Source organism: Phyllostomus hastatus, unplaced genomic scaffold, assembly GCF_019186645.2.
Source record: "Phyllostomus hastatus isolate PE091 unplaced genomic scaffold, TTU_PhHast_1.1 phas_scaffold_78, whole genome shotgun sequence".
Taxonomy (NCBI): Eukaryota; Metazoa; Chordata; class Mammalia; order Chiroptera; family Phyllostomidae; genus Phyllostomus; species Phyllostomus hastatus.
The window spans coordinates 93,739,487-93,764,473 of NW_025334041.1; the positions used below are offsets into that span (position 1 = coordinate 93,739,487).

The 24,987-nt window shown below is 35.4% G+C and overlaps 1 protein-coding gene across 2 annotated transcripts in view; it reads left to right on the forward strand.

Annotated features, from left to right (window-relative positions):
- The window catches only part of USP34 (ubiquitin specific peptidase 34), a 220,397-nt gene that overhangs the window by 114,346 nt on the left and 81,064 nt on the right, over positions 1-24,987 (forward strand). For both annotated transcript variants that reach the window (XM_045827191.1, XM_045827192.1), the window contains exons 26-33: positions 2,823-2,949; positions 3,042-3,189; positions 12,916-13,016; positions 13,221-13,430; positions 17,044-17,169; positions 20,751-20,873; positions 21,204-21,287; positions 21,776-21,862. In XM_045827191.1, coding sequence (XP_045683147.1) covers positions 2,823-2,949; positions 3,042-3,189; positions 12,916-13,016; positions 13,221-13,430; positions 17,044-17,169; positions 20,751-20,873; positions 21,204-21,287; positions 21,776-21,862 — 1,006 coding nt within the window. The remainder of the gene's footprint in view (positions 1-2,822; positions 2,950-3,041; positions 3,190-12,915; positions 13,017-13,220; positions 13,431-17,043; positions 17,170-20,750; positions 20,874-21,203; positions 21,288-21,775; positions 21,863-24,987) is intronic.

Here is a 24,987-nt window from a genome sequence, read left to right on the forward strand (position 1 = left end):
TCAGACATGTCCAAAAGTATTCTTGAAATTAAATTAGAGGTTTTTTGGGGGGCAGGTAGCAAGTTAAATTACCAAATTTAGCAGGTAAATTGCCAAAAATGAAGTGCTACTATTAGAAGTAATTTTTGTTCACAATGTGTACCATTAAGTGGTACAATGAGCAATAAAGTTTCCTGGTAAATAGTGCAGGGCTTTAAAAATCATTAGACTCTGAGAAGATATGCATGAACGAGAATTTTAGACAGAATTTCATCACTAAGAATTACTATGATTGAAAAGGCAGAACACCACTACCAAAAAAAGTTTCACTGAAACTCACCAAGAACATCAAATAATCTCTCATAGTTGAACCAAATTGAGTTTGTTTTATTTGCTGTTTTTTTTTCTTCCTGGACTAGGAGACAGTATTTTAATTTTGAATTTCCATTTACCATGGAAACATGATCAAAAATTCTGTGTTAATGAATATCTGTATAATTAATTTAGACATACCCTGTGTAATACAGAAATAAAGCAAATTAACATTTATGAATGTATCGACTGAAGTGAAAGGTGAGTAGATAGTTTTAATTAAGAAATTCTTTGTATTAAAAATCATGAGTGAATGTAAAAGTACAAAGAAACTGTTGAAAAAATTGTTAAAATTAATAACTTCAACTTCAGAGTTTAGTTTGATAATGAAAATGGCATACAATCGACAGTTATTGATATTTAAAATATTAGGAAATCGTGAATAATAAAGATTTTCTAGACATTTCTCATAAATAGCATGACTTCATGATTTAAAACATTTGGACACTGCAAAACTTTTTGCTTTGATTATGATTGCGATTTGTGGAAATTCTACTGAAGTAATTCCATGTGTTTTTAAAGATTGTATAAGGGAACTCTAGAGTTTTTTGCATAGAAACTTCACACTGTCAGGTAACTTGTACTACTTTAAAAAAATAAAAATAAGTAAATGTGGTGATGTATTCAAATTAATAAATCTTAAGTACTCATAAAATTTAAATATACTATACAAAATGAAAGTTTCTGTAGTCTTATTTTTTCCTATCAGAAACAGTTATTGTTAATGATACATAAATACAGGGATGGGCAAAAGTAGGTTTGTAGTCCATATGGAAAATAATATAATAATAAACAGTAAAAGAGTAAACTGTGTTTCATGTGCAACTGTAAATTTACTTTTGCCCACACCTGTATGTATATTACTCCAAAATTTTCTTTATGCTGCAGGGTGTACAAACAACAAACCAAAAAGGGCCTATTGGTTTAAACCCTTAGTCCTTATACAGTGCTACCAGTGTCTTAAAATAAGCACTTATTTAAAAATAAATTGAGGCTCTTAGGATTCCATGGTACTTTTATAAGTTTAATGAATTTCATTTAAAAAATCCCTTCTCAGATGTATAAGTTTTTTCTAACTCATAAAAAAATTGTCTACTGATAGACACCTTTGTATTTTTTCATGTTTTATTGTAGCAGTTGGTGTCAAACAACATATAAAAATCCTTATTTTATGGGTGCCTAGTAGAGAAACTAGGAAACAGTTGAATATTAAAACAACTAAGAGGTAGTTTAATAATTTAGGTATTTACATTCAAATTATTTTGCAGGATTATTGTACAGTTTCAAGTGCTTAATATGTTTGGTGCTCCTACTAATTTAAAATAGTCTAACATTTATAGAATGAAAATACAAAGTAACTATTGTTTTATATTCTTTATATTAAGAGACTAAGATAAATGTCTCTTTAGAAAAATTTTTTTTAAAGATAAGATTTTAATCTTAAACAGTGGTTCTCAACAAGAAGCAGTCGTTCCCACGGAACATTAGGTAACTTGTGGAAGCATTTTTTATTCTCACAGCTTATGAGAGAAGGGGTACTATTGGAATGTAGTGGGTAGAAATCAAGGATGCTGGTAAACATTCTACAGTGCATGAGATATCTCCCACCTCCCCCCTTCCACCCTCCGAACAAAGAGTTATTGGCCCAAAAAGCTTGTTCAAGATTACTTTTTTACTCAGTAATAGAAGCTGGACATTGGATTGCCTCTAGGAAATCAAGTCCATTTTATTCCCTTTCGTATCCTCCTTCTATTCCAGAATTGCTGATTAGTATAAGATATTGATAATTTTTTTCTTAACTGAACTCATTTACCTTGGATCCTGTCTTGACAACTAGAAATCACTTAGGAAATTGACACATACTTAGTGTCATACTAGATGCTTGTGTCCTTTGAAATACTAGCCTTTATAATTCATTTTGTAATTTTAGCAGTCATGGAATCAGCTCTCAAAATTCTGTTAGGCTGGTTAACATATATTTACTAGAAAAATTTCTCTATCTGAAAAATATTTCAAATACCTTTTCTTCCTCTTCTGAATGTAGGAATGACAACTTGCCATTTCTCTTACCGGATAAGTTTGTTGTTTGAATTCATCCTGCATATTACTACCACTATCCCCATCTTCCATTTAAAATAATAATAATAATAATAATAATAATAATAATAATAATAATAATAATAATAATGTTCTTAGTGGGATTTTTTTTCTCAGTAATTTTTCCTGAAAACCATTTTTTAGGAGTTTTAGCTATGTTTATTTATGCCTATTTTTAAATTTGATTCAGTATGTTGAATCTAAACTGAGTGCTTTTAATTTGGGGAAAAAAAACAAGCAGTGCTATAGAGTAAATTGGAATGCACTAGAATCTTTTGTGGGCTTTTTCATTTTATAAAGTAATAAAAACTTCAGTAACATTAAAATGTTTTAAAATGATATCCTTTCTGTATGTGGTTGTTTGTTTGTTTTAGGTTTGCATATCATCTCAGACAGTGGCAAATTGAAGGCACTGGTATTAGTAGTCATTTGAAAGCACTGAGTGACAAACAGTCCCTGCCGCTAAGGGTTGTATGTCAGCCAGCTGGACTTCCTGACAAGGTAGTTACATAGTTTTAGTTTCCAAATTGATAATATTTCCCAGTTTATCTGTTCTTTTTGTATTTTTAAATTGATTGCATCTCATATTTCAGATGACTATTGAAATGTATCCTAGTGACCAGGTAGCAGATCTTAGGGCTGAAGTAACTCATTGGTATGAAAATTTACAGAAAGAACAAATAAATCAACAAGCTCAGCTTCAGGAGTTTGGTCAAAGCAGCCGAAAGGGAGAGTTTCCTGGTAAGTCCAGTAGTTCACATTTTCATATATTTTAAGTTGTATTATAATATTAACTTCAAAACTATATTTCTTTGAAGACTACCATGTTTGTAGCTCTCACCCACATTTCCCTACTCTTGGTATAATTCCATAGATGGTTTTTTTTATTTGAATCGGGATTTTCTTTTTTTCCTTTTTTTTTTTTTTTGCCCTCACCCCTACCATCCCCAGCCCATCTCTCCCATGCCCTTTCTTTTTTTTTTTTGTAAGTATTTTTTATTGATTATGCTACTAGTTTTCCCAATTTTTCTCCCTTTATCCCCCTCCGCCCTGCCTCCCCAACACTCCAGCATTCTACCCCCCTTTAGTTCGTGTCCATAGGTTGTACATATAAGTTCTTTGAGTCATCTGTTTCCTGTACCATTTTTTATCTTTACCCATCAATTCTATGCCTACTAATTATGCTGCTTCTTCCCTGTACCTTTCCCCCCCCCATTCCTCCGTTCCCCCTCTCCACCGAGATCTCTCCTTGTGATGTCCATTTCTCTGATTCTGTTCCTGTTCTCGTGGTTTGCTTAGTTTTTGTTTTCATTGTTTTTCTTTTCTTTTAAGTTCATTTGCTGATAATTGTGAGTTTGTTGTCATTTTACTGTTCATATTTATTATCTTTTTCTTAGATAAGTCCCTTTCACATTTCATACAGTAAGGGCTTGGGGATGATGAACTCCTTTAACTTGATCTTATCTGAGAAGCACTTTATCTGCCCTTCCTTTCTAAATGAAAGCTCTGTGGGATAGAGTAATCTTAGATGTAGGTCCTTGCCTTTCATGACTTTGAATACTTCTTTCCAGCCCCTTCTTGCCTGCAAGGTTTCTTTTGAGACATCAGCTAATAGTTTTATGGGAACTTCTTTGTAAGTAACTGTCTCCTTTTCTCTTGCTGCTTTTAAGATTCTCTCCTTATCTTTAATCTTGGGTAACTTAATTGTGATGTGTCTTGGTGTGTTCCTCTTTGGGTATAATGTCTCTGGGACTCTCTGGGCTTCCTGGACTTCCTGGAAGTCTATTCCCTTTTCCAGATTGGAGAAGTTCAATTTCTTGCTGCTGTTCTTCTCCTTCTGGCATCTCTGTAATTTGAATATTGGAACATTTCAGGTTGTCCCAGAGGTTTGTAAGACTCTCTTCACTTTTTTGAATCTTGTTTCTTCATTTTGTTCTGGATGGATGTTTATTTTTTCCTTTCGTTCCAAATCGTTGCTTTGAATCCTTGTTTCCTTCTTGTCACTGTTGGTTCTCTGAATATTTTGCTGTATTTCACTCTGGGTATCCTTCATTTGTTTTTTCATTTTTCGACCAAGCTCAATCAGATCTGTGAGCATTTTGATTACCAGGGCTTTAAATTCTCCATCAGATAGGTTGGTGATCTCCTCCATGCTTAGTTCTCTTCCTGAGTCTTTGCTCTGTTCTTTCATTTGGGTCATATTTCTTTGTCTTGGCGCACCTGGTAAGTCGTAAGGGGGTGGGGCTTTAGGTATTCACCTGGGCAGAGCAACGTTCTTTGCTGCGCTGCAGTGCTGCCTGTGGGGGGGAGGGGCCAGAGAGGGAACAGTGCAGCTCGCCTGCTGGTCTCTAGTGCACTTTTTAATGAACTCTTGTGTGAGACTGGGAGTTTCTCCCACCCTAGCAATCGCCATAGTCCACAGTCTGAGTCTCAGTTTTCCCTTTAATTCAGCCCCTCCTGCACAGCCCCACCCCCAGGGTCCTCCACTCCCGCACCCACAGTTTGCTGCCTCGCCCTGGTTTTTCTGAGTTAGCCAGCATGATGGGCCGCCTTACCTGTCTGGTGGTTCTGGTTGATTTTTTCTTTAATTCCTTGGTTGTTAAGAGTTCCATGCAGTTTGATTTTCTGGCGCTTTGGGTTATTTATTGATTTTAGATTGGTTGTTATCTTATTGGTTGTGTAAGGAAGCAAAGGGTTTCTACTTATGCCTTCATTTTGGCTGGAACTCTCCATTCATTATTAAGCAAGAGTTAGAGTCACTTCAGGTGTTACTACTAGTAAGTATTCTTTTCTCCTTCTCAAAGATTTCTACTTTGGGAGGTTATTTGATAAGCACCAAGGGAAATGTTAATCAATTTGTTTCCATATATTATTTAGTGCCCTACAGTTTTTTTGGGCCATTTTGATACAGATGTATATTTTTTGGAGCATATGAAAATAATGCCCTCTTAAATTTCACCTGTTCATCTCACCCCTTCCCTCCAAGAAAGTATCATATTAAGAAATTTTTCATGTGAGCCTAAAGTTATATTTGATTCCTGGTTTAACTCTTAAGACTAGTACATTTTAGTGTCTTCCTATAATACATAAAATATGAGCTAATCAGAGGAATATCTGTAAGAGCTGTTATTTTTTGTTATAATTTAAACGTCTGAATTATAACAGGCTAAATAGATACTCAGTGGAAAAATTTTAAAGTTTTAAAAGCTTGTTTTTAGGACTTTGACTCTGCCTATGTGCAGAGTAATTCTTTGGCATCTTTCTGTAAAGAGACAATGTCACTACAGCATACTTAAGGTGGAACCATGTGTATCTTCTAAAGTAGCAGATCTTTTAAGTTTTTCTCTTGAATAATTTACAGATATTCTTGATACAAAAGAATAGGTGTTGAAAAGTCTCCCTTCTAACCTAACCTTTAAACCACCCATTTCTCTTCTTGTGAAGCAGATGTCATTACTGGTTTCTTACATATCCTTCAAAAGGTACCAAGAAATACATTCTCTCTCTCACACACACACACACACGCGCACACACACACACACCTTTAAAACACAAATGTAGCATTCTATTTATACTCCTCTACCCTTTCCTTATAGTGCTTAACATTCATAAAGAACATTCCATATTAGTGCATATAGAAAGTTACCTCATTCTTTTTAAAGATCTGCCTAATCTATAATAAGGTGGAACCATGATTTATTTTACATATTCTCTATTCATGGACATTTAGGCTGTTTCCACTGTTTTTCTTATTACAAACAATGCTATCTAACAAATTGGCTAAAAACTTAGTTATGGAATTTTCAGGTCAAATTGTATCTACTTTTGTTACATTTAAATGAACATAAAAAGAATGGGAAATTAGTAATAGTAAAATGAAAACCACCCATGTTCCTACCACACATATTAAAAACTAGAACATTATTAGAAGCTACTTCTGTATCCCTCCCTAATATCATCCTTTCCATTTCCCCTTGATACAATCTTGTTTTTTGGTTTACTATTCTTTTAGTATTGCTTATAGTTTTACCTCTAGTGTATATTCCTAAACAATGTATTTAGTTCTTTAAAACAGATAAGCAAGCACAAACTTGATGGATTAATGAAAAGGGAAGTATGGCTCTTAATAGATGAAAGATCACAGAAGAGAATGCTCCTACGCCACATCATAATAAATCAGATGATAGATATAAACTTATATCTAGTTTAAGATTTGTCTTTTTAGGGTTTTGCTGTCTACTTGAATAAGTGGATATATCTTACATGTCTCTGTACAAAATATTGTAGAGATACCAGGTAATTTATTTTATAGTATCTTCTACCTAAAATCGTAATGTAATTATATCAAATTTGATGAAATTTACCTCAAATAATAAATAATCAAAGCAGTATATGAAGTTCTAAGAGGAAAATCCAATAGGATTTAATGATGAATTTTAATGCCAACTATTAAACATTTTAAAACCACAGTGGTACCTTGGTACTTGTTGTTAATTTGTTCTGGCACTTGTGACACGTTTTGAAACTGATGACTACTGAACAATGAAGTATTTTCTCTTGTGGGGTGGTTTTGTGACTCATTCAAGTTCTAGCAAGTGTGATGAGTCCCAAGCAAGTGCTAAGTGCTGAAACATTTTTTTCTCTTCAAAATGTGACGAATATGGGACTTGACAAGTTCTGAGGTCGACAAGTACCAAGGTATGACTGTGTTACAATAATATGATTTTGGTGAAGAACTGTTAAGGGAACAACAGATCATATAAAATAGTCTTTTACTAATATGTGACATTCAATTTGGGGCCAGAAAGAAAAATCTCATATCTCTAATACTCAGGATAGATTTAAAGTATTTTTATACACACAAAATTAACTATAGGAAAATCCAGAAGAAATAGGATTAAATATCAAACCTTTGAGAGAGCCAAGATTTCTAGGCTTAGAAATAATAAAGGAAATTATCATACATTTCGCTATGCAACCGTTAATCGATTTTGCTGCACAATTGTACTTGAGGAAAATTGCCAAAATTAATCTGGAGGAACCCATTTTTCTCCTATGTGTTTGAAATATTTTTGGATAGAATTTTCTTGTTTGTGTGAAGGGAGACAAGTAATTTAAAATGTTATATGTCCTTATGCAAAGCAGTAGTCCTGTTTCACACATTCCAGACAATAGCTGTTTAGTGCTCAGTGAAGTTTTTCTATATTAAGTTAATAAGATTTAACAATATTTATTTAAGTTTCATTTAATTATTCAGATATCTCAATATTTTTACCTAATTTTTCTATTTTTTTTATTTTTAAAAAAAGTTCTTATTTTTCAATTACAGTTGACATATACTATTATATATTACTTGCTGGTGTAAAACCCAGAGATTAGATGTTATATAATTTACTAACTGATCACCCTGATTAATCAGCTCCCAATCTGACACCATACATAGTTATTACAATATTAGTGACTATGTTCCCACTGCTGTACTTCTTAGATCCTTCAACCTTTTTACTCAGTCCCCCATCCCATCTGGCATTGATAAAAATGTTCTCTGTATCTATGAGTCTGTTTCTATTCTGGTCATTTGTTTATTTTTTAGATCTCTCTTATCTAGTGTTAAGTATTGCTACCTCAGCTTTTGTTTATTTCAATTTTCACAAGTATCTTTTTCCCTCCCTTTACTTTCAGTCTGTGTGTCCTTTGATCTGAAGTATGTCTTTAGTGGACAGCATATGTAAAGGTCCTGTTTTGTTCATTCAGCCTCTAGCCTCCATATGTCTTTGATTATAGCTTTTAATCCATTTGCATTTAATTTTTGATATTTATTGCCATTTTATTATTTATATATGCATTAAGAGTTTATTTATTTATTTTTAGAGACAGGAGAAGAGAAGGAGAGAGAGGGAGGGAAACTTCAATGTGTGGTTGCCTCTCTCACACCCCTTGCTGGGGACCTGGCCTGCAACCTAGGCATGTGCCCTGACTGGGAATCAAACCGGTGACCCTTTGGTTTGCAGGCCCACGCTCAGTCTATTGAGCTACACCAATCAGGGCTATTATTTATATTTTTTGTTGTTCTTTTCCTTCTTAAAGAATACCCATTAACATTTTTTATAATACTGGTTTGGTTAAGATTTTTCTTTTCTGGGAAGCTCTTTATCTGTCCTTCAATTCTAAATGATAGCCTTGCTAGGTAGAGTAATTTTGATTGTAGGTCCTTGCTTTTCATCACTTTGAATATTTCTTGCCACTCCCTTCTGTCCTTCAGAGTTTCTGTTGAGAAATTAGCTGATAGTTTTATGGGATCTCCCTTGTCAGTAGCGAACTGCTTTTCTCTTGCTACTTTTAAGATGCTCTCTTTGTCTTTAATTTTTTTGCCTTTTAATTATGATGTTTCTTGGTGTGGGCCTCATTGGGTTCACCTTGTTTGTGACTCTGTGCATCCTGTACTTACAGATCTATTTCCTTCACCAGGTTAGGGAAGTTTTCCATTATTCTTTATTCACATAGATTACTAATGCCTTGCTGGCTCTCTTCTCATTCTGGCACCCCCATGATGTGAATGTTAGTACACTTGAAGTCCTAGAGACTCCTTCCTTACACTATCTTCATTTTTTTTGTATTTTTTTTTTAATGTTCTGATTGGATGTTTTCTGCTTCTTTATCTTCCAAATCTCTGATTTGATCCTCTACTTTATTTACTCCAGTGCTGATTCCCTGTAGTATATTCATTTCAGTTAGTGTATTTATTTCTGACTGGTTCTTTTTATGTATTCTATTTCCATTTTTTGTTTCCTATCTCTTAATTCTCTAAGTTCATCACTCTTTAAGTTCATTGAGCTCCTATAACTAGTGTTTTGAACCTGCATCTAGTAGATTGCTTGTCTCTATTTTTTCCCCTGGAGTTGTAGTCTGTTCTTTCATTTGGAGCACATGTTTTTTAAAGATTCTGTTTATTTATTTTTAGAGAGAAGGCAAGGGAGGGAGAAAGAGAGGGAGAGAAACGTTGACATATGAGGGAAACATTGATTGGTTGCTTCTCGCACGTCCCCAACCAGGGACCCACGACCAAGGCACGTTTTGTGACCAGGAATCAAACAAGTGATCTTTTGGTTCACTGGATGATGGCTAACCCAATCAGGACTGGGACACATTTCTTTGTCTCCTCATTTTGGCAGCCTCCCTATGTTTGTTTCTGTCTATTAAGTAGAACTGCTACATCTCCTGGGCTTGGGTGAGTTGCCTTATGTAGTAGGTATCCTGTAGGGTCCAGTGGCACAGCTGCTTGATCACATGATTTGGGCTCTCCAGGTACGCTCCTGTGTTGGCTGTGTATACCTTTCTGTTGTAGCTGAGTCCTGACGGCTGTTGGCACCTCAATAGGAATGATTTACCGTAAGGCTGATCAACTGTAAGGACTGGCTGGGAGCACTATGGAAGATCAGCTAGCTGTGCAAGGGCCAACCCCACAGAGTAGAACTTAGTTGATCAAGGCTCTGGTGCCTGCTGAGTCCACCTTTTTGTGTGTGTCCCACATGGAAGAGTTTTGGTAGTTCTTCAACATGGTCTGATGCTGTCTACCAGGTGTCCTAGCTCTAGGGCCTCCTAGAGCCTGGAGGTGCAGGCCAAGGGTAGCCTCCACATGAGTCCTGCCTGGGACCACCCAAATGAGCTAAGCATTCTACAGAAGGCAGCCACTTGTGCTGAGCTTGGAGATGCCCAGGAAAGACCAAGCTGAGAACCAAGGTCTGCTGCAGCTACTGCTGGGTCTGGGGCCACTTAGCCAGAGGTCCGGTCATGCTGATGCCAGATACTGCTTGTTTCAGAGATTTTAGGGAAGTCTGAAGCATTAGCCAATAGGGACCTTTTACATGTTAAAGCTACTCAAACAGCTTTGGTGGGCCCCAAAGTTTCGTGGGGCAGGGTCTCAGGAAATTACCAGGGCAGGGGGAACTGTGTTAGCCAGATAGATGTAGAGTCAGATATAGCACCTTATTGCCAGCTCTGTTGGGGAAGGGTCAGAAAAGGAACAATGGCCTCTGTCAGCACTTGTGTCTATGAGAAAGCTGCCCCTCCAGCTCTTGCCTTGACACAGGACAATTCAATTTCTCATATGTCCCTGGTGCCTTTCAAAGCTGCTGCCTTGCTGCCTAGAACCGAATCTTAGAGTGAGTGAGTCCAAGTAACTCCATGCACAGACTGTTTAAAGAGGAATGCCTGGGACTCCAAAAGCCTTCCCTCTCACTCAACCACAATCCCTGCTGGCTTTTATAACCAGAACTTATGGGGACTTCTTTTCCTGACACTAGAACCCTGGGCTGTGGGGACTGGGTTGGGTCTGGGACCCCTTCTTCATGGGGGTGCCTTTGCAGCTGAGAATAACCCTCACGATTTTTATCCACTACACGCAGGTGTGGGACCAGGCCGTTCTGAGTCTCTGCCTCTTCTACCAGTCTCTGCGGCTTTTTTATATCCTTAGTTGTAAGACTTATGTTTAACTGGATTTTAGGTGGCTCTGAATGGTAGTTTTTTTATAGATTATTTATAATTTTGATGTGGTTTTGTGAGGATTCATGTACTGCCTTTACCTACACTGCCATCTTTACTAGAACTTTTAAGTTTTCCTATTCTGTCAAGCATTTCCTTTTTTGAAAAATTAATGGATTAAATAATAATATGAATGCTGCTGTGTTCTCAGAATGGGGAGTACATGCTCAGAAAATTTACACCTCACACACTATTTCTTAGTAAGTTACTTGAGATTATTCTGGAGCAAAATGATATACGGACAAGAAAGAAGAGGAACATTCTAGAGACATAGTGAGATGTTCTAGCTTAAAAGCTGAGCAACAGTCAGAGAATAATTGTCCTTATGAACAACAGAATGGATGGCTCTGAAGGAAGATCTCTGGGAAGGAAAAGTCCATAATTACTTTATTGAAAAAACATTTTTAAAAAGGATGCAGTAAATACAGCCCTGGCTAGTGTGGCTCAATGGATTGAGGGCCAGCCTGTGAACCTAAAGGTTGCTGGTTCGATTCCCAGTCAGGGCACATGGCTGGGTTGCAGGCTGGGACCCCAGTTGAGGGCGTGTGAGAGGCAACTGATTGATTTTTCTCCTGCACATGGGTGCTTCTCTCCCATTCTTTCCACCTCCCTTCCCCTCTCTCTAAAAAAATAAATAAATAAAATCTTTTAAAGGAGGATACAATAAAGACAAATAATGCAAGAAAACAAAATGCCATCAGAAACAAAAACTAAAAGCCAAATTTTAAAAATGATTTCACTCATATGTTGAATCTAATGAACAAACTGAACTGAGGTAGAGAAAAGACTGACAGCTGTCAGAGGGTTAGCTGGTGGAGGGATCAAGCAAAAAGGAAAAAAGACTCATGGACATGGAGAACAGTGTGGTGATTGCAGCAGGGGGAGGGGGTACAAGGGGGATAAATGGCAATGGAAAAAATACAATAAAATTCATGGATTAAACAATACTTATATTGAATACCTGCTATATTCTCGTGCTGGGGAATACATCTGTGAACATAAACTCTCTGCCTTTTAGAACTGGGATTTTTTTAAATGGAGGAAATATATAAATATATCATGTTAGATCCTATTAAGTGGTTTAAAGAAAGATAAAACAGAGTAAGGGATTAATAGTGAATTGAAGCTCTTTAGATTGAGTGGTTGGTTAGACAGAAGGCCTTTTGAGCTTACATTTGATAGATCTGGAGGAAGTGAGGGAATGAGCTGTGTGAATGAATTCCTGTGTGGAGGAGCATTTTAGGGTTTCGGATGGAAAGGGTTTTGGTGTTTTCAAAAAAATAGGGAGGTTGGGTGGCTAAAAACATATGTAGGTAGGGATGATGGTGGGAAATGAAGCAGAAGGTATAGGCAGCAAAAGAGGACTTTATGGTTTTTAGAAATAAATTGCTTCAATCTGAGTTAATTATATTTATCATAATCTAGGATGTTGTAACTGATCTTTTTATGTCAGAGCTTTTTTTTTTTTTTTTTCTCATGTGTTATAGTTTGTCTTACTTTGTTTTGGTGCATAATAACAGGGAAGAGAAAATTTGATCATTATAAATACTTGCTGGTTAATTGTTTAACTAGCATTAATGTATTAATAAATCTGAATCATCTGCATGTGTTGTGTGGGAAAATGGTTTAGGTTCCCAGAAAGCTCCATAATGATTTTTACTTGTATAATTTTTCATATTGTTAAGCTGGCAGGAATTGATCTAGTTAAAATGATGCTAAAAGAGAATTTTCATGTAATTTTTCCTGTCTAATGCTAACTTCTAACAACAGAAAATTCAGGAAGCATGCTTAGTAACTGTCTCCACTTTGCTCAATAATTATATTTAAGATGAATGTTCAGTGAAATTAATTAGAACCATATTTTCATGTTAGCAAAGAAGTTAACTCTTTTAAACTTTTTCACTTATGTTCTCTCCTATTTTTAAGGAGGCCTTATGGGACCTGTCAGGATGATTTCATCTGGACATGAGTTAACAACAGATTATGATGAAAAAGCATTGCATGAGCTTGGTTTTAAAGATATGCAGGTACACATAAGTATGATTTGAGTTTTACTAATCTGTTGACTGTTACAGTCTATAGGGAGACATTTGAAGGTACAATTTAAAAACCGTTCTTATTGCCTTTGTTATATTAAAATCTTAAATGGAGTTATTTTATACTTCAGAGATTTATTAAGCCAAACTTAGTATGTATAATTATTTTTTTTCCTATTGCTTCTGTTTTTACAGATGGTTTTTGTATCTTTGGGTGCACCGAGGAGAGAACGGAAAGGGGAAGGTGTTCAGCTGCCAGCATCTTGCCTACCACCTCCTCAGAAAGACAACATTCCAATGCTTTTGCTTTTACAAGAACCTCATTTAACTACTCTTTTTGATTTATTAGAGATGCTTGCATCATTTAAACCACCCTCAGGAAAAGTGGCAGTGGAAGATAGTGAGGTGACTATCATTTTATTTTTACAAAGTTTTATCTTCATGCAGAATGGGAAGAAACTTTTTTATTAATCTCTTAAGAGCAGTAAAACATAGGAAACCATTTAGTTAGTTATTAGCTACTTCAGTGTATAATATGATTTAGGCATACTGTTTAAAGTATTGTTTTACGAAGATCACAATAAGCAGTTTCAACCCTCATTGAATCCCATGGGGAAGACAGATCATTGACATGCTGAACAGATAAGTAGGTTCACTTAAAGTAAGAGATAGTTTTAGGTAGAGGTAGGCTACGACTACGACTGAAACATGACATGCCATTATTAGGGTGTGGTGATAGAGATCCATTTATATATTATTTGGTCAAAGAAGATTTCTCTCAAGGAGGGTAGATGCAATCTTGAGGTCGAAGGAGGAAAAGGAGCCAGCTAAATGAAGAGAATGAGGAATGATTTGGGTAGAGTAATTTGATTCCTGAAGCCCTTGATATGAGAAGCATTTAGATAGGTCTAGGAATTTTAGAGAGCTAGTTTGTAGAACGTGGAGGGTGATGGGAGAGTAGAATGAGACTGTAAGCCATTTTCATTTTATTCAGGGTAAAGTGGACACCTTTTAAAATATCTTAAGCAGAGAGAGAGAGAGAGATATTTGTTCCTTGATTTTTGTTTTAAATGTAATAGGTTTGTTCGGCAAGAAGAGAAAAAGGTGTAAGGAACCTAAAGCATTAATCCAAGGAAATGTTGACAGTGCCCCAAATAGAATGGTGGGAGTGGACATAAATTAAATGGACAGCAGGTCCCAACAATATAACTTGGTGGTAGATTGATTTAAGATTAAGCATAGACTTGGGTTCGGGAAGAAGGAAAATAGAGAAGGAAAATGCAGGTTTCTGGCTTGAGTAACTAGGTAGATTCCATTTGAGATGAAAAATGGATGCCTGTGGGACATCAAGTGAAGATGTCAAGTAAGCAATTGGATTATATGAGTTTGGAATTCAGAGAAGAGTTTTGGTCTAAAGAAGTAATTTTGTGGCTTTTCAGTATAAAGTTGGTATTTAAAGTAAATAGTGTGGCCTTGACCCGTGTGGCTTGGTTGATTGGCCATTGTCCCACCAAGCAAAAGGTTGCTGGTTTGATTCCAGGTCAGGACACATGCCTGGGTTGTGGGTTTGGTCCCTGGTTCAGGTGCATACAAGATATAGCTGACTGACGTTTCTTTCTCACATCAGTCTTTCTCTCTCTCTCTTTCTCTCTCCCATCCTCTCTAAAAATAATAAATCAGATTTTTTAAAAAGTCGGTAGTGTGTATGAGATCACCTAAAGCAATCATTTTCAGTCTACTGAATTTGTTTTCTTAATGCCTTTAAATGGACTTACTCTAAGGTATTGTTCATTGATGTTCTTCATCCAGTGAATCATTATTTTGAGGTTGAGTGGCAGTTAGTTAATAGTGGTGCTTTTGTGGCTTGCTTTTGATGGCTATTGTTTGTTCTTTCTTTCCCAAGAATGTTAAATAACTTCTTTTTATGTTTTCAAAATGTGTTTGATCATGGATGCAGTGGTAGCCACTGAGTCCTGTGTTCCCGATAGTGTGGTTTCTTTTGTAGTGGCATATTTTTAAGTTTCTAAGAAATCGCCCTTTTGTGTAAGCAGAATAATTAATACTAGATGCCCATGAATCTCTCATTTCTTCACCTTTTTTATCTTATACCACAAATACTTAATGACCTTTTACTTTATGTCAACATTGTATTGGCAACTTAAGAGAGAGAAAGATAATTACTAGAATTCCCCAGTGTTCCAGGATGGGGCTAGTATTCTATACAGTGTGTTATGGGAACATAAGAGAGAGGAAAAAAACTGGAGGAAGGACTTTGCAAAAGGGGTGCCATTAATATTGTGTTCGGCTGCTGATGAGAGTGAAAAGGAACATTACAGATTCACATGAAAGTGAATGGCATGTTTGAAAAATGTGGGAGTGTGAATATAATGCAATACAAATATAAGGACAGAAAGGGAGATTGTAAGCAATACTGCAGAGGAACAATATGAGTTTTTTATTCTTTGTAAAATGAATTGCCATTGTCATGGAAGGTTTTATAGCAAAAAAAGTGAGATCATTTTCTGGGCTCTTAGAAACAAAGTTTAGGTGTGAGTGTGGGGAATGTATTAGAGAAAACAAAGACTGGAAATGGAGGACCAGTTAATAGACCATTGGAATAGTCCACGTGAGACCTAAACCAGAAGGGAAACATTTTTTTTAAGCAGATATTTCTTTGAACTTCCTGGTATGTCATTGTTGATGTGGAGATTATTTGTTGTAAGACTGATTTGGCCTGGAATATAAAAGTAAAGGATCTTCACTCATATTGTAGGGCCTTTCAGTCATAACATAGAACATAGTCATATACGGATGGGAGAATTTTTTCTTCAAATTATTTTTTTGTTTGCAGAGTTCAGTCTTTTTTTAAAGTGGGTATTTACAAAGAAATGAATTCTATTTTGCTGAAGAACTTTCAGTGCCATTTTCTGAACTAAAGCAAAATTATTACTTGGGTTGCTTCTCTTTCTTCATTACAGTTGTGAAAAGCAAAGTTTACCTTGAAACTCCATCTCTAACATTCCCTTGTTATCAAAGTATACAAGCTTTATACCATTACACAAAAAGAACCAAACTGCTTTTTATAGGTGCATAGAGGATTCCTTTGTCATCTCTTAGATTTTATTATACCCCCCAAAATTGTGACAGCTGCAGTGATAGAAGGAAATTGCCCATTTCTTACATACTTCCTGAAACTTTCCTTAGCTTATCTATTATCTCAGCACCTTGCAGAGTCCAGATTTGACCCATTTCCCATTTAGGGAAAAAGAAAAGTGCAGCTTTTCTGTTGCTATTAAAATCAGAACGCTATAAACAGAATGATCATTTGTTTCCGAAGTCTATCAATATAATAGAGCAGTATGAAAATACTAATAATAAAAATGAGATATTTTGTGAGTAAGGTTAGGACAGTAATTCACAAGTTATCTTGGGGTAAAAGCTGCAACCACAAGTGCTTGTGGCAAATGGGAAATGGGTTAACAAATGATAATGGAAAAAAGTAGAAAAATTTCTGCTTTCATCTAAATCACTGCTCATCTGAGAGTGGAAAATAAAGTATTGATCCGCCATAAAAAAAGAGGAACAGGTGTTCTCTTTTCCCAAATATAAGGTTAAGGATTTAATTTGCAGTCTGTGTTGTTCTTAGAATAGTAACCTGCAAATACATAATAGGAAAAGGATAAAAGTCCTACTGACATTTACTTGACTGTCTTTATGAACAGACATTCTTGCTTTTATTTGGAAAGTTTTCTGAGGAAAGGGACCAGGATTATACATAACTTTTCTTTACAGAAAAGTGTTCAGTACCAAGTTGAAAGGCCACAACTTTGACATAACTCTTAATTTATTGAATAAATATATTTACCACATAAGAAAAAGTTTATTTCTCACTGTTAAAGTAAGACTGTAAAATATTAACAAACTTGATTAGTGATTTTATGCAGAAAATTTTAACTTCAGTTTAGGGTTTTGTTTTTTACTGATCCGTCTTGACAAATAGTTGTTCTTATTTATGTAGAGCTTAAGATGTGAAGAACTTCATCTTCATGCAGAAAACCTCTCTAGACGTGTATGGGAACTACTGATGCTTCTTCCTACATGTCCTAACATGTTGATGGCATTCCAGAATATCTCAGATGAACAGGTAAGCCCACAGAATCTTTATTCTCCTGGAGGATGGTACCAATTTATATTCCCACTGGCATGTATGAGATTGCTTTTTGACCTGTCTCTTCAGTAAAATTTATTTAATTGGTAAAAAGTACCAGTTCATTTTAATGTTTGTTTATTTAAATATTAGCATGGTTGAATAATGTAGGCTAAATATATGGCAAGGATGTTTGCTAAAATTATCTTTAGAAAATATGGATTTGTTTTTATTTTTTAAAATATTTATTTTTTGAGAGAGAAGAGGGGAAGAGGAGGAGAAGGAGGGAGAGAAACATCAATGTGTGGTTGCCTCTCATGCGTCCCCTATTTGGGGACCTAGACCACAACCCAGGCATGTGCCCTAACTGGGAATCGAACTAGCAACCCTTTGGTTTGCAGGCCGGTGCTCGATCCACTGAGCCACACCAGCCAGGGCTGGATTTGCTTTTAAATTAGTGCTTTTTTTCATATTACTATATGTTCTAACTATTGCTTAGTTTTTGACAACATAAATGTTTAGAGAAGATGCACTATGATTTAATAACATATATCAGTGCTTGTTTTGAATGTTTATGTAAGTCAGCTGATAGAATTAGGTGAAAAGAAATGAGGCTAAGAAATCTAATATGTATTTGTTAATTTCCCATAGGGGCATGACCTCACATGTGAGTTAGATATCTTTATATTAAAGACATCTCTTTAAATAAAGATTACACTTAAAAGCAATATATAAGGAGGTTAATTTTTGAAGATACCAATAGAGTACCTATAGGATGAATGAAAACATAATGTCTTAATGTTATGCTAATGGTATCTGTAATTTGGGACTTTGTCTTGTCATATGATTTCAGAAGGTCCTATGTCTCCTGAATGACTTAGAAGTGAAAAAGGTGGTCCTGGAAAATGGTTCATGACTCAGAGTAGCTCTAATAATAATACTGTCAAAGACGCACATTGAGTGGGAATAACAATTTCTTAGGCTGAGAGTATAAAATAATATATTTAAATATATGTATTTGCATATGACTTAAATGGGTTGGTATAAGTTATTGACATTAAATATAGACTTTACCATGTTCTTAAAAGTTCAACTAGGCTGCAGTGTTTTTTTTATTGGTCAGATGGTAAATTGATGTAACTGTTGTGAAGGTTAACAGGATAAATTTTTTAAATATATTTTGTTGATTGTGCTATTACAATTGTCCCATTTTTTTTCTCCTCTTTATTCTCTCCTGCCATATTACCTCCCCCTTAGTTCATGTCCATGGGTCATATATATACGTTTTTTTGGCTTCTCCATTTCCCATATTATTCTTAACCTCCCGCTCTCTATTTTGTATCCACCATTTATGCTTCTTATTCCCTGTATCTTTTCTCCCATTTTCCTCGCTCTCCCCTCCCCACTGATAACCCTCTACGTGATCTTCATTTCTGTGATTCTATTCCTGTTCTAATTGTTTGCTTAGTTTGTTTTGGGGTTTTTTTTTAGGTTCAGTTGTTGATTATTGTGAATTTATTGTCATTTTACTGTTCATAGTTGTGATTTTCTTTTTTTTCTTAGATAAGTCCCTTTCACATTTCATATAGTAAGGGCTTGGTGATGATGAACTCCTTTAACTTGACCTTATCTGGGAAGCACTATATCTGCCCTGTCATTCTAAATGCTAGCTTTGCTGGATAGAGTAATCTTGGGTGTAGGTCCTTGCCTTTCATAACTTGGAATATTTCTTTCCAGCCCCTTCTTGTCTATAAGGTTTCTTTTGAGAAATCAGCTAATGGTCTTATGGGAACTCCTTTGTAGGTTACTGTCCCCTTATCTCTTGCTGCTTTTAAGATTCTCTCCTTATCTTTAATCTTGACTAATGTAATTATGATGTGTTTTGGTGTGTGCTTCCTTGGGTCCAACTTGTTGAGGACTCTCTGAGCTTCCTGGACTTCCTGGAACTCTATTTTCTTTGCCAGATTGGGGAAGTTCTCATTGTTTTTTCAAGTAAGTTTTCAATTTCTTGTTCTTCTCCTTTTGGCAACACTATGATTCAGATGTTGGAACGTTTAAAGTTGTCCCAGAAGTTCCTAAGCCTCTCCTCATTCTTTTGAATTCTTGTTTCTTCATTCTTTTCTTGTTGAATGTTTATTTCTTCCTTCTGCTCCAAATCATTGATTTGAGTTCCGGTTTCCTTCTTGTCACTATTGATTCCCTGTATACTTTCCTTTATTCCATTTTTCATAGCCTTCATTTCTTCCTCTATTTTTCAATCATGCTCAACCATTTCTGTGAGCATCCTGATTACCAGTTTTTTGAACTCCACATCTGATGGGTTGGCTATCTCTACATTGCTTAGTTGTATTTTTTCTGGAGCTTTGATCTGTTCTTTCATTTGGGCCTTTTTTTTTTTGCCTTGGAGCAAGGGGTGGAGCCTTAGGTATTCTCCAGGGCAGGGCAACCTACATTGCTGCATTGTGGTCTTGTATGTGGGGGAGGAGTTCGAGAGGGAACAGTGCCATTTACTCAGCTCTCAGCTGGCTTTCAATCACTTCCCTTGGTACCCCCAAGGAAATTGGGCCCTTCTGGTGCTGAATCCCAGGTAGGTGGGTTAGTGTATGTTCTAGGACTCTGTGGGTCTCTCCAACAAACACTCTTATGAGGCTGGGAGTTTCTCCCACCACCACAATTCCCACAGGATTTTATGGTCAGAGGTTTTGAGGCTTTAGTTTTCTATGCTGGAACCCTGGGTTGCACGGACTGTCTTGCTCCCCAATATTTCCTCCTGGTTTATCCATACACAAATATGGTACCGCTTGGTCTAGCCACTGCCACCTCACCCGTCCAGTCCTCTGGCCACTGCCCTGCTGTGTGTCCTCTCCTCCCTGGCTACCCGTCTCTGCCCCTCCTAGCAGTCTGGATGAATGTTTCTTCTTAATTCTTTGGTTGTTGGGCTTCCATAAAGTTCGATTTTCTGGCAGTTCTCGTTATTTTTTTTGTTGTTAAATTTGTTGTTGCCCCTCTTTTGGTTGTGCAAGGAGGCAAAGTGTATCTACATACGCCTCCACCTTGGCTGGAAATTAACATTTTTTCCTATTGTGCTGTTTGTATATTTTAACAAATTTAATGAGTAGCTGACTTTTAAAAATTTCACTTACTGATTTTAGAGAGAGAGGAAGGGAGAGGAACGATTTATTGTTCCACTTGTTTATGCATTCATTGGCTGATTCTTCTTATTTTTTATTTTTATTGTAGGCACTATTACAGACGTCCCCCATTTCCGTCCTCTATGCCCACCTCCACCCAGCCCCCGCCCCACCCCTGACCTTCACCTTACTATTGTCTGTGTCCATGGACTGTGCATATATTCTTTAACAGTCAATCTTTTCACCTTTTTTATACAGTTCCTCCTCCCAGCCTCTGTGTTTTAAGCATACCATTAGTACCCATTGTATAATTGTTTTTCACATGTTTGAATATATTTCAATGTATGTGTAATAATTGAGTGTTTATGTAGTATCAATTTCTTTAATTTTGGGGGGGGCTTCCCTTAGTAAGTTGGCCTGAGAACCTTATGTTTTTCTTTCATTAAGGGTAATGATGGACTTAATTGGAAAGAACTCCTCAAAATTAAGAGTGCTCACAAGCTGTTATATGCCCTGGAAATTATTGAAGCACTGGGAAAACCTAACAGAAGAATAAGGAGAGAGTCGACGGTAATTGCATTGCCATTATTATAATTAAATATTTGTATTATCTCTGGAGCAGAATTCCAGAGTTATATCTTGTTATTTAGTTATTTATTTTTAATTGATTTGAGAGAGATGGAGAGAGAAACATCAGTTTGTTGTTCTACTATTTATGCATTTATTGTTTGCTTCTTGTGTATGCACTGACCAGGGACCGAACCCATAACCTTGGTGTATCAGGATGATGCTCTAACCAACTGAGCTACCTAGTCAGGGCCAGATTGTGTTATCTTTTATTTCTAGAATAAGTTTTTCCCTTGCCATTCTCTCTCATTATTATTTTTGCCTTTCCTACAGGGAAGTTACAGTGATCTTTATCCAGACTCTGATGACTCCAGTGAAGATCAAGTAGAAAACAGTAAAAATTCCTGGAGTTGCAAGGTTAGATCTTGTGTTTTGCAGTATATCGATAAAAATAATTTATTTCTATTTTTTTTCAAAAGAAGGTACCATAATTATTCATTGGTTTTAAATTAATTTATTAAAGTATAGTTTAAAAAGTATGTATTACTCTAAATCACTGTAAGGTGATATTAATGCCTTGGTGCTCCTATGTTTTAGCACTTAAATGTTTTCTTCATTAGATTATATTGTGTTATGGCATTCCTTGTTTGGGATTAAATGGTTAATGGAATATAAAGGCATGTTGTAGATTTTTGCAAGAATCTACTTTAAAAATTCTTAAAAGTAGGCTGTATATTATTACTTTGTATAGAAGTTACTTTAGTTACTTAAGAGAAAATTTTTAAATGAAAGATACATAATACTTTACTTAACACACATACACATACTCAGTTGCTGAATCAAAAAACAAGTTTTCATCACATAGCTGCTTTTTCTCTTACCATTGTGTTCACAATTGCTTACAGTTTGTTGCTGCTGGAGGGCTTCAACAGTTACTAGAAATTTTTAATTCTGGAATCTTGGAGCCTAAAGAGCAGGAATCCTGGACTGTGGTAAGTGAAAATTCACTGTTTTGGTTAGTTACAATAGTTACCTCATTTTAAATATTTCCATCTCCCATTAGCAAGTATAACTTTTGCAACAGTACTATAGCAAAGGAGAGTATGGAATGTAGTGGAAATTAATTTTAAAAAAAGGTCTGATGAAGTAATTATGCAGTAAGTGTTCTCCATGTCATCACCTTAAAAAATTTTTTTTAAAATTTTATTTATTTATTTTTAGAGAGAGGGCAAGGGAAGAAGAAAGAGGGGGAGTGGAACATCAGTGTGTGGTTGCCTCTAGTGCACCCCCTACCGGGGACATGGCCTACAGCCCAGGCATGTGTTCTGACTGGGAATCGATCTGGTGACACTGTGGTTCGCAGGCCCGCACTCAATCCACTGAGCTACACCAGCCAGGGCTAAAAACTTTTTTAAGTGCTACAATTAATGACTCTGAACTATGTCTAATCATAAACATTTTATCTTTAGGTTTATGAATTACATATTAAAATTAATATAGTCATACTTAATATTCTTTTTTTTTAAATTTGGTATAAATATTTAATGTTTTGAAAACATTCTTTGTCATTCTTTCATTTTGTTTTCACCATTTTTTCCTATAGCAGTAGTATTCAAAAATGTGTATCCAGACCATTTTGACTGTTCTTCAATCAAATGGGTGTAGAAATTAAGAGTAAGCTTTTAGAAATTTTTAAAGCAATATGACATGGCTGCAGTATTTTTATAGTATTTTACAAAATTATTGGTCCTCAACAAAATGATAATTTTAACAAATGGTGCTTTACTCCTATTAACTTGAAGAAGCACCATTGTATTATTTTAGGAAAGTAAAATTGCTTGTGGAATATTAAAACATTCATAATGCTATACTGCACCATCTGGTTTTAAATCAATGTATGCTGTATTTCCTCACCTCCAACAGAGCAGAGTAGCATTATCAAACATTCCATTCAAATATTAATTTTTTAGTACTTGTTTTTAAGAATTACCTTGGAACCCAGGAGTCAAGTGTCTTGATTTGATATAAAATACTAGTACCTCTAAAAGGTTAGTGATTAATTATGTTAGACTGTTCTCTTAACCACCTTTATTGTATCAGGTAGCTGCAGTAATCAGCTGTTATATATTAAGTTCTTGGTGGAAGCTGTGATATCCGAGACATTTTCATTTCTTAGTCTTCACCCAAGGGTATGTTTATTGGTTAGAGGGAGAGAGAGAAAGAGGAAGGGAAACATTGATGTAAGAGGGAAACATCAGTGGGTTGCCTCCAGTATGTACCCTGACCTGGGATCAAACCCACAATCTGTGTTTGTGCCTTGACCAGAAATCAAAATCACAACCTTTTTGGTGTCTAGGACAATGCTCCAACCAAGTAAGCTACCCTGCCAGGGCCATTTCTGATTCTCAGTAAAAATTCTGAAAGCTGAAAAAAATAAATCAATAAAAGATTGATAAAAGAAAATACGTTTAGAAAACAATTGCTATCTTACCACTTGTTTCAATACTTTGAAATGAAAAACAATACATTTTTACTTTACATGTTTTATTATAGATATTTCCTTATTAGAAAAGGTACCTATATTATAATAATTATTGTAATTCTGTGTCTTATAATTTAAATGTCTGTTTGTTATGTTTTACTGTTAATCATGTCTTCCATGTCCAATTAATCTCAGAATTATGAGGTGCCTTTTAGTTCTTTGGCAAAGTGGGAGTATTTAACTAAAATCTTTAAGGAGTAGTTATATGTCATTTACAGGAATTTTGTTTATAAAATACACAAATTTAGTTTTGAATGAAGTTTACAGGGAATCATGCTAAAAGTTTCCTTTGTTTCCCTTTGAATTTGGGATACTTTTTTTGAATTATTAATAATAAAAATTTGCTACCGTATCTCACACTTTCTATAGCAATGTCTAATGCCAGGCATGTCTGAGACACAGATTCCTTTAAGTCAACTGATATTTAAGATACATCACTGTTAATGTTATAAATATAATTCAGAATCAATCTTTTTTTCTTATCTACCTTTATTTATTTTAAAATGAACTTAGTTGAGGTATATTTTTAAGTTAATTTTTTGAGGTATAATTCACATACAATAAAATTATTTTAAAATGTAGAGATCAGTGATTTTTAGTATACTCAGTTATGCCACCATTACCACTGTCTAATTTCCAATTTCATCACCCATAAAAGAAACTCATTAACAATTACTCCTTTTATTTCTATTTGTTGCATAATTGCTCATGCCAAAACTTCACTAGTATGTTGAATAGAAGTGGTGAAAGCAGTCAGCCTTTCCTTGTTACTGCTCTTAGGGGAAGAGCTTCAGTCTTCAGCATAGAGTATGATTTTCAGTATAGGTTTTTCATAAATGCCTTTTTTATGTTGAGGTAGTTTGCTTGTATCCTTGTTTGGGAATATTTTATCACTAAAGGGTGCTGAATTTTGTGAAATGCCTTTTCTGTATCGGTTGAGATGATCATGTGGTTTTTTTCCTTTATTTCGTTGACATGGTATTACATTGATTCTTGTATGTTGAATCATCCTTTCATTCTAGGATAAATCCTACTCAATCCTGGTGTATAATCCTTTTCATATGTTGCTGAGTTCTGTGTGCTAATATTTTGTTGAGGATTTTTGCATCAGTGTTCAGGAGGGATGTTGGTTTGCTGTTTTCTCGTAGTATTCTTGTTTGTCTTTGATATCAGGGTTATGTAGGCCTCATAGAATGAGTTAGGAAGTGTCCCCTGTTCTGTTTTGGTGAAGTTTGAGAAGGATTGGTATTGTTTAAGTGTTTGGTAGAATTTACTAGTGAAGCTGTCAGGTTCAAGACTTTTCTTTGTTGAAAGATTTTTGATTACTGATTTAATCTTATTAGTTATGGGTCTATTCAGATTTTTAATTTCATTTATTTTTCTCTGCATTTTAGTTTTTAAAAGCAATTTTATTTTATTATTTTAAAATCTTAGTTTTCAGTTACAGTTGACATTTTTCTGTCTGCATTTTTTTCCTTTTATTGAATTTATTGGGGTGACACTGGTTAATACAATCATACGAGTTTCAGTTCCACAATTCTACAATATATCATCTATCTGTACACTGTATTGTGT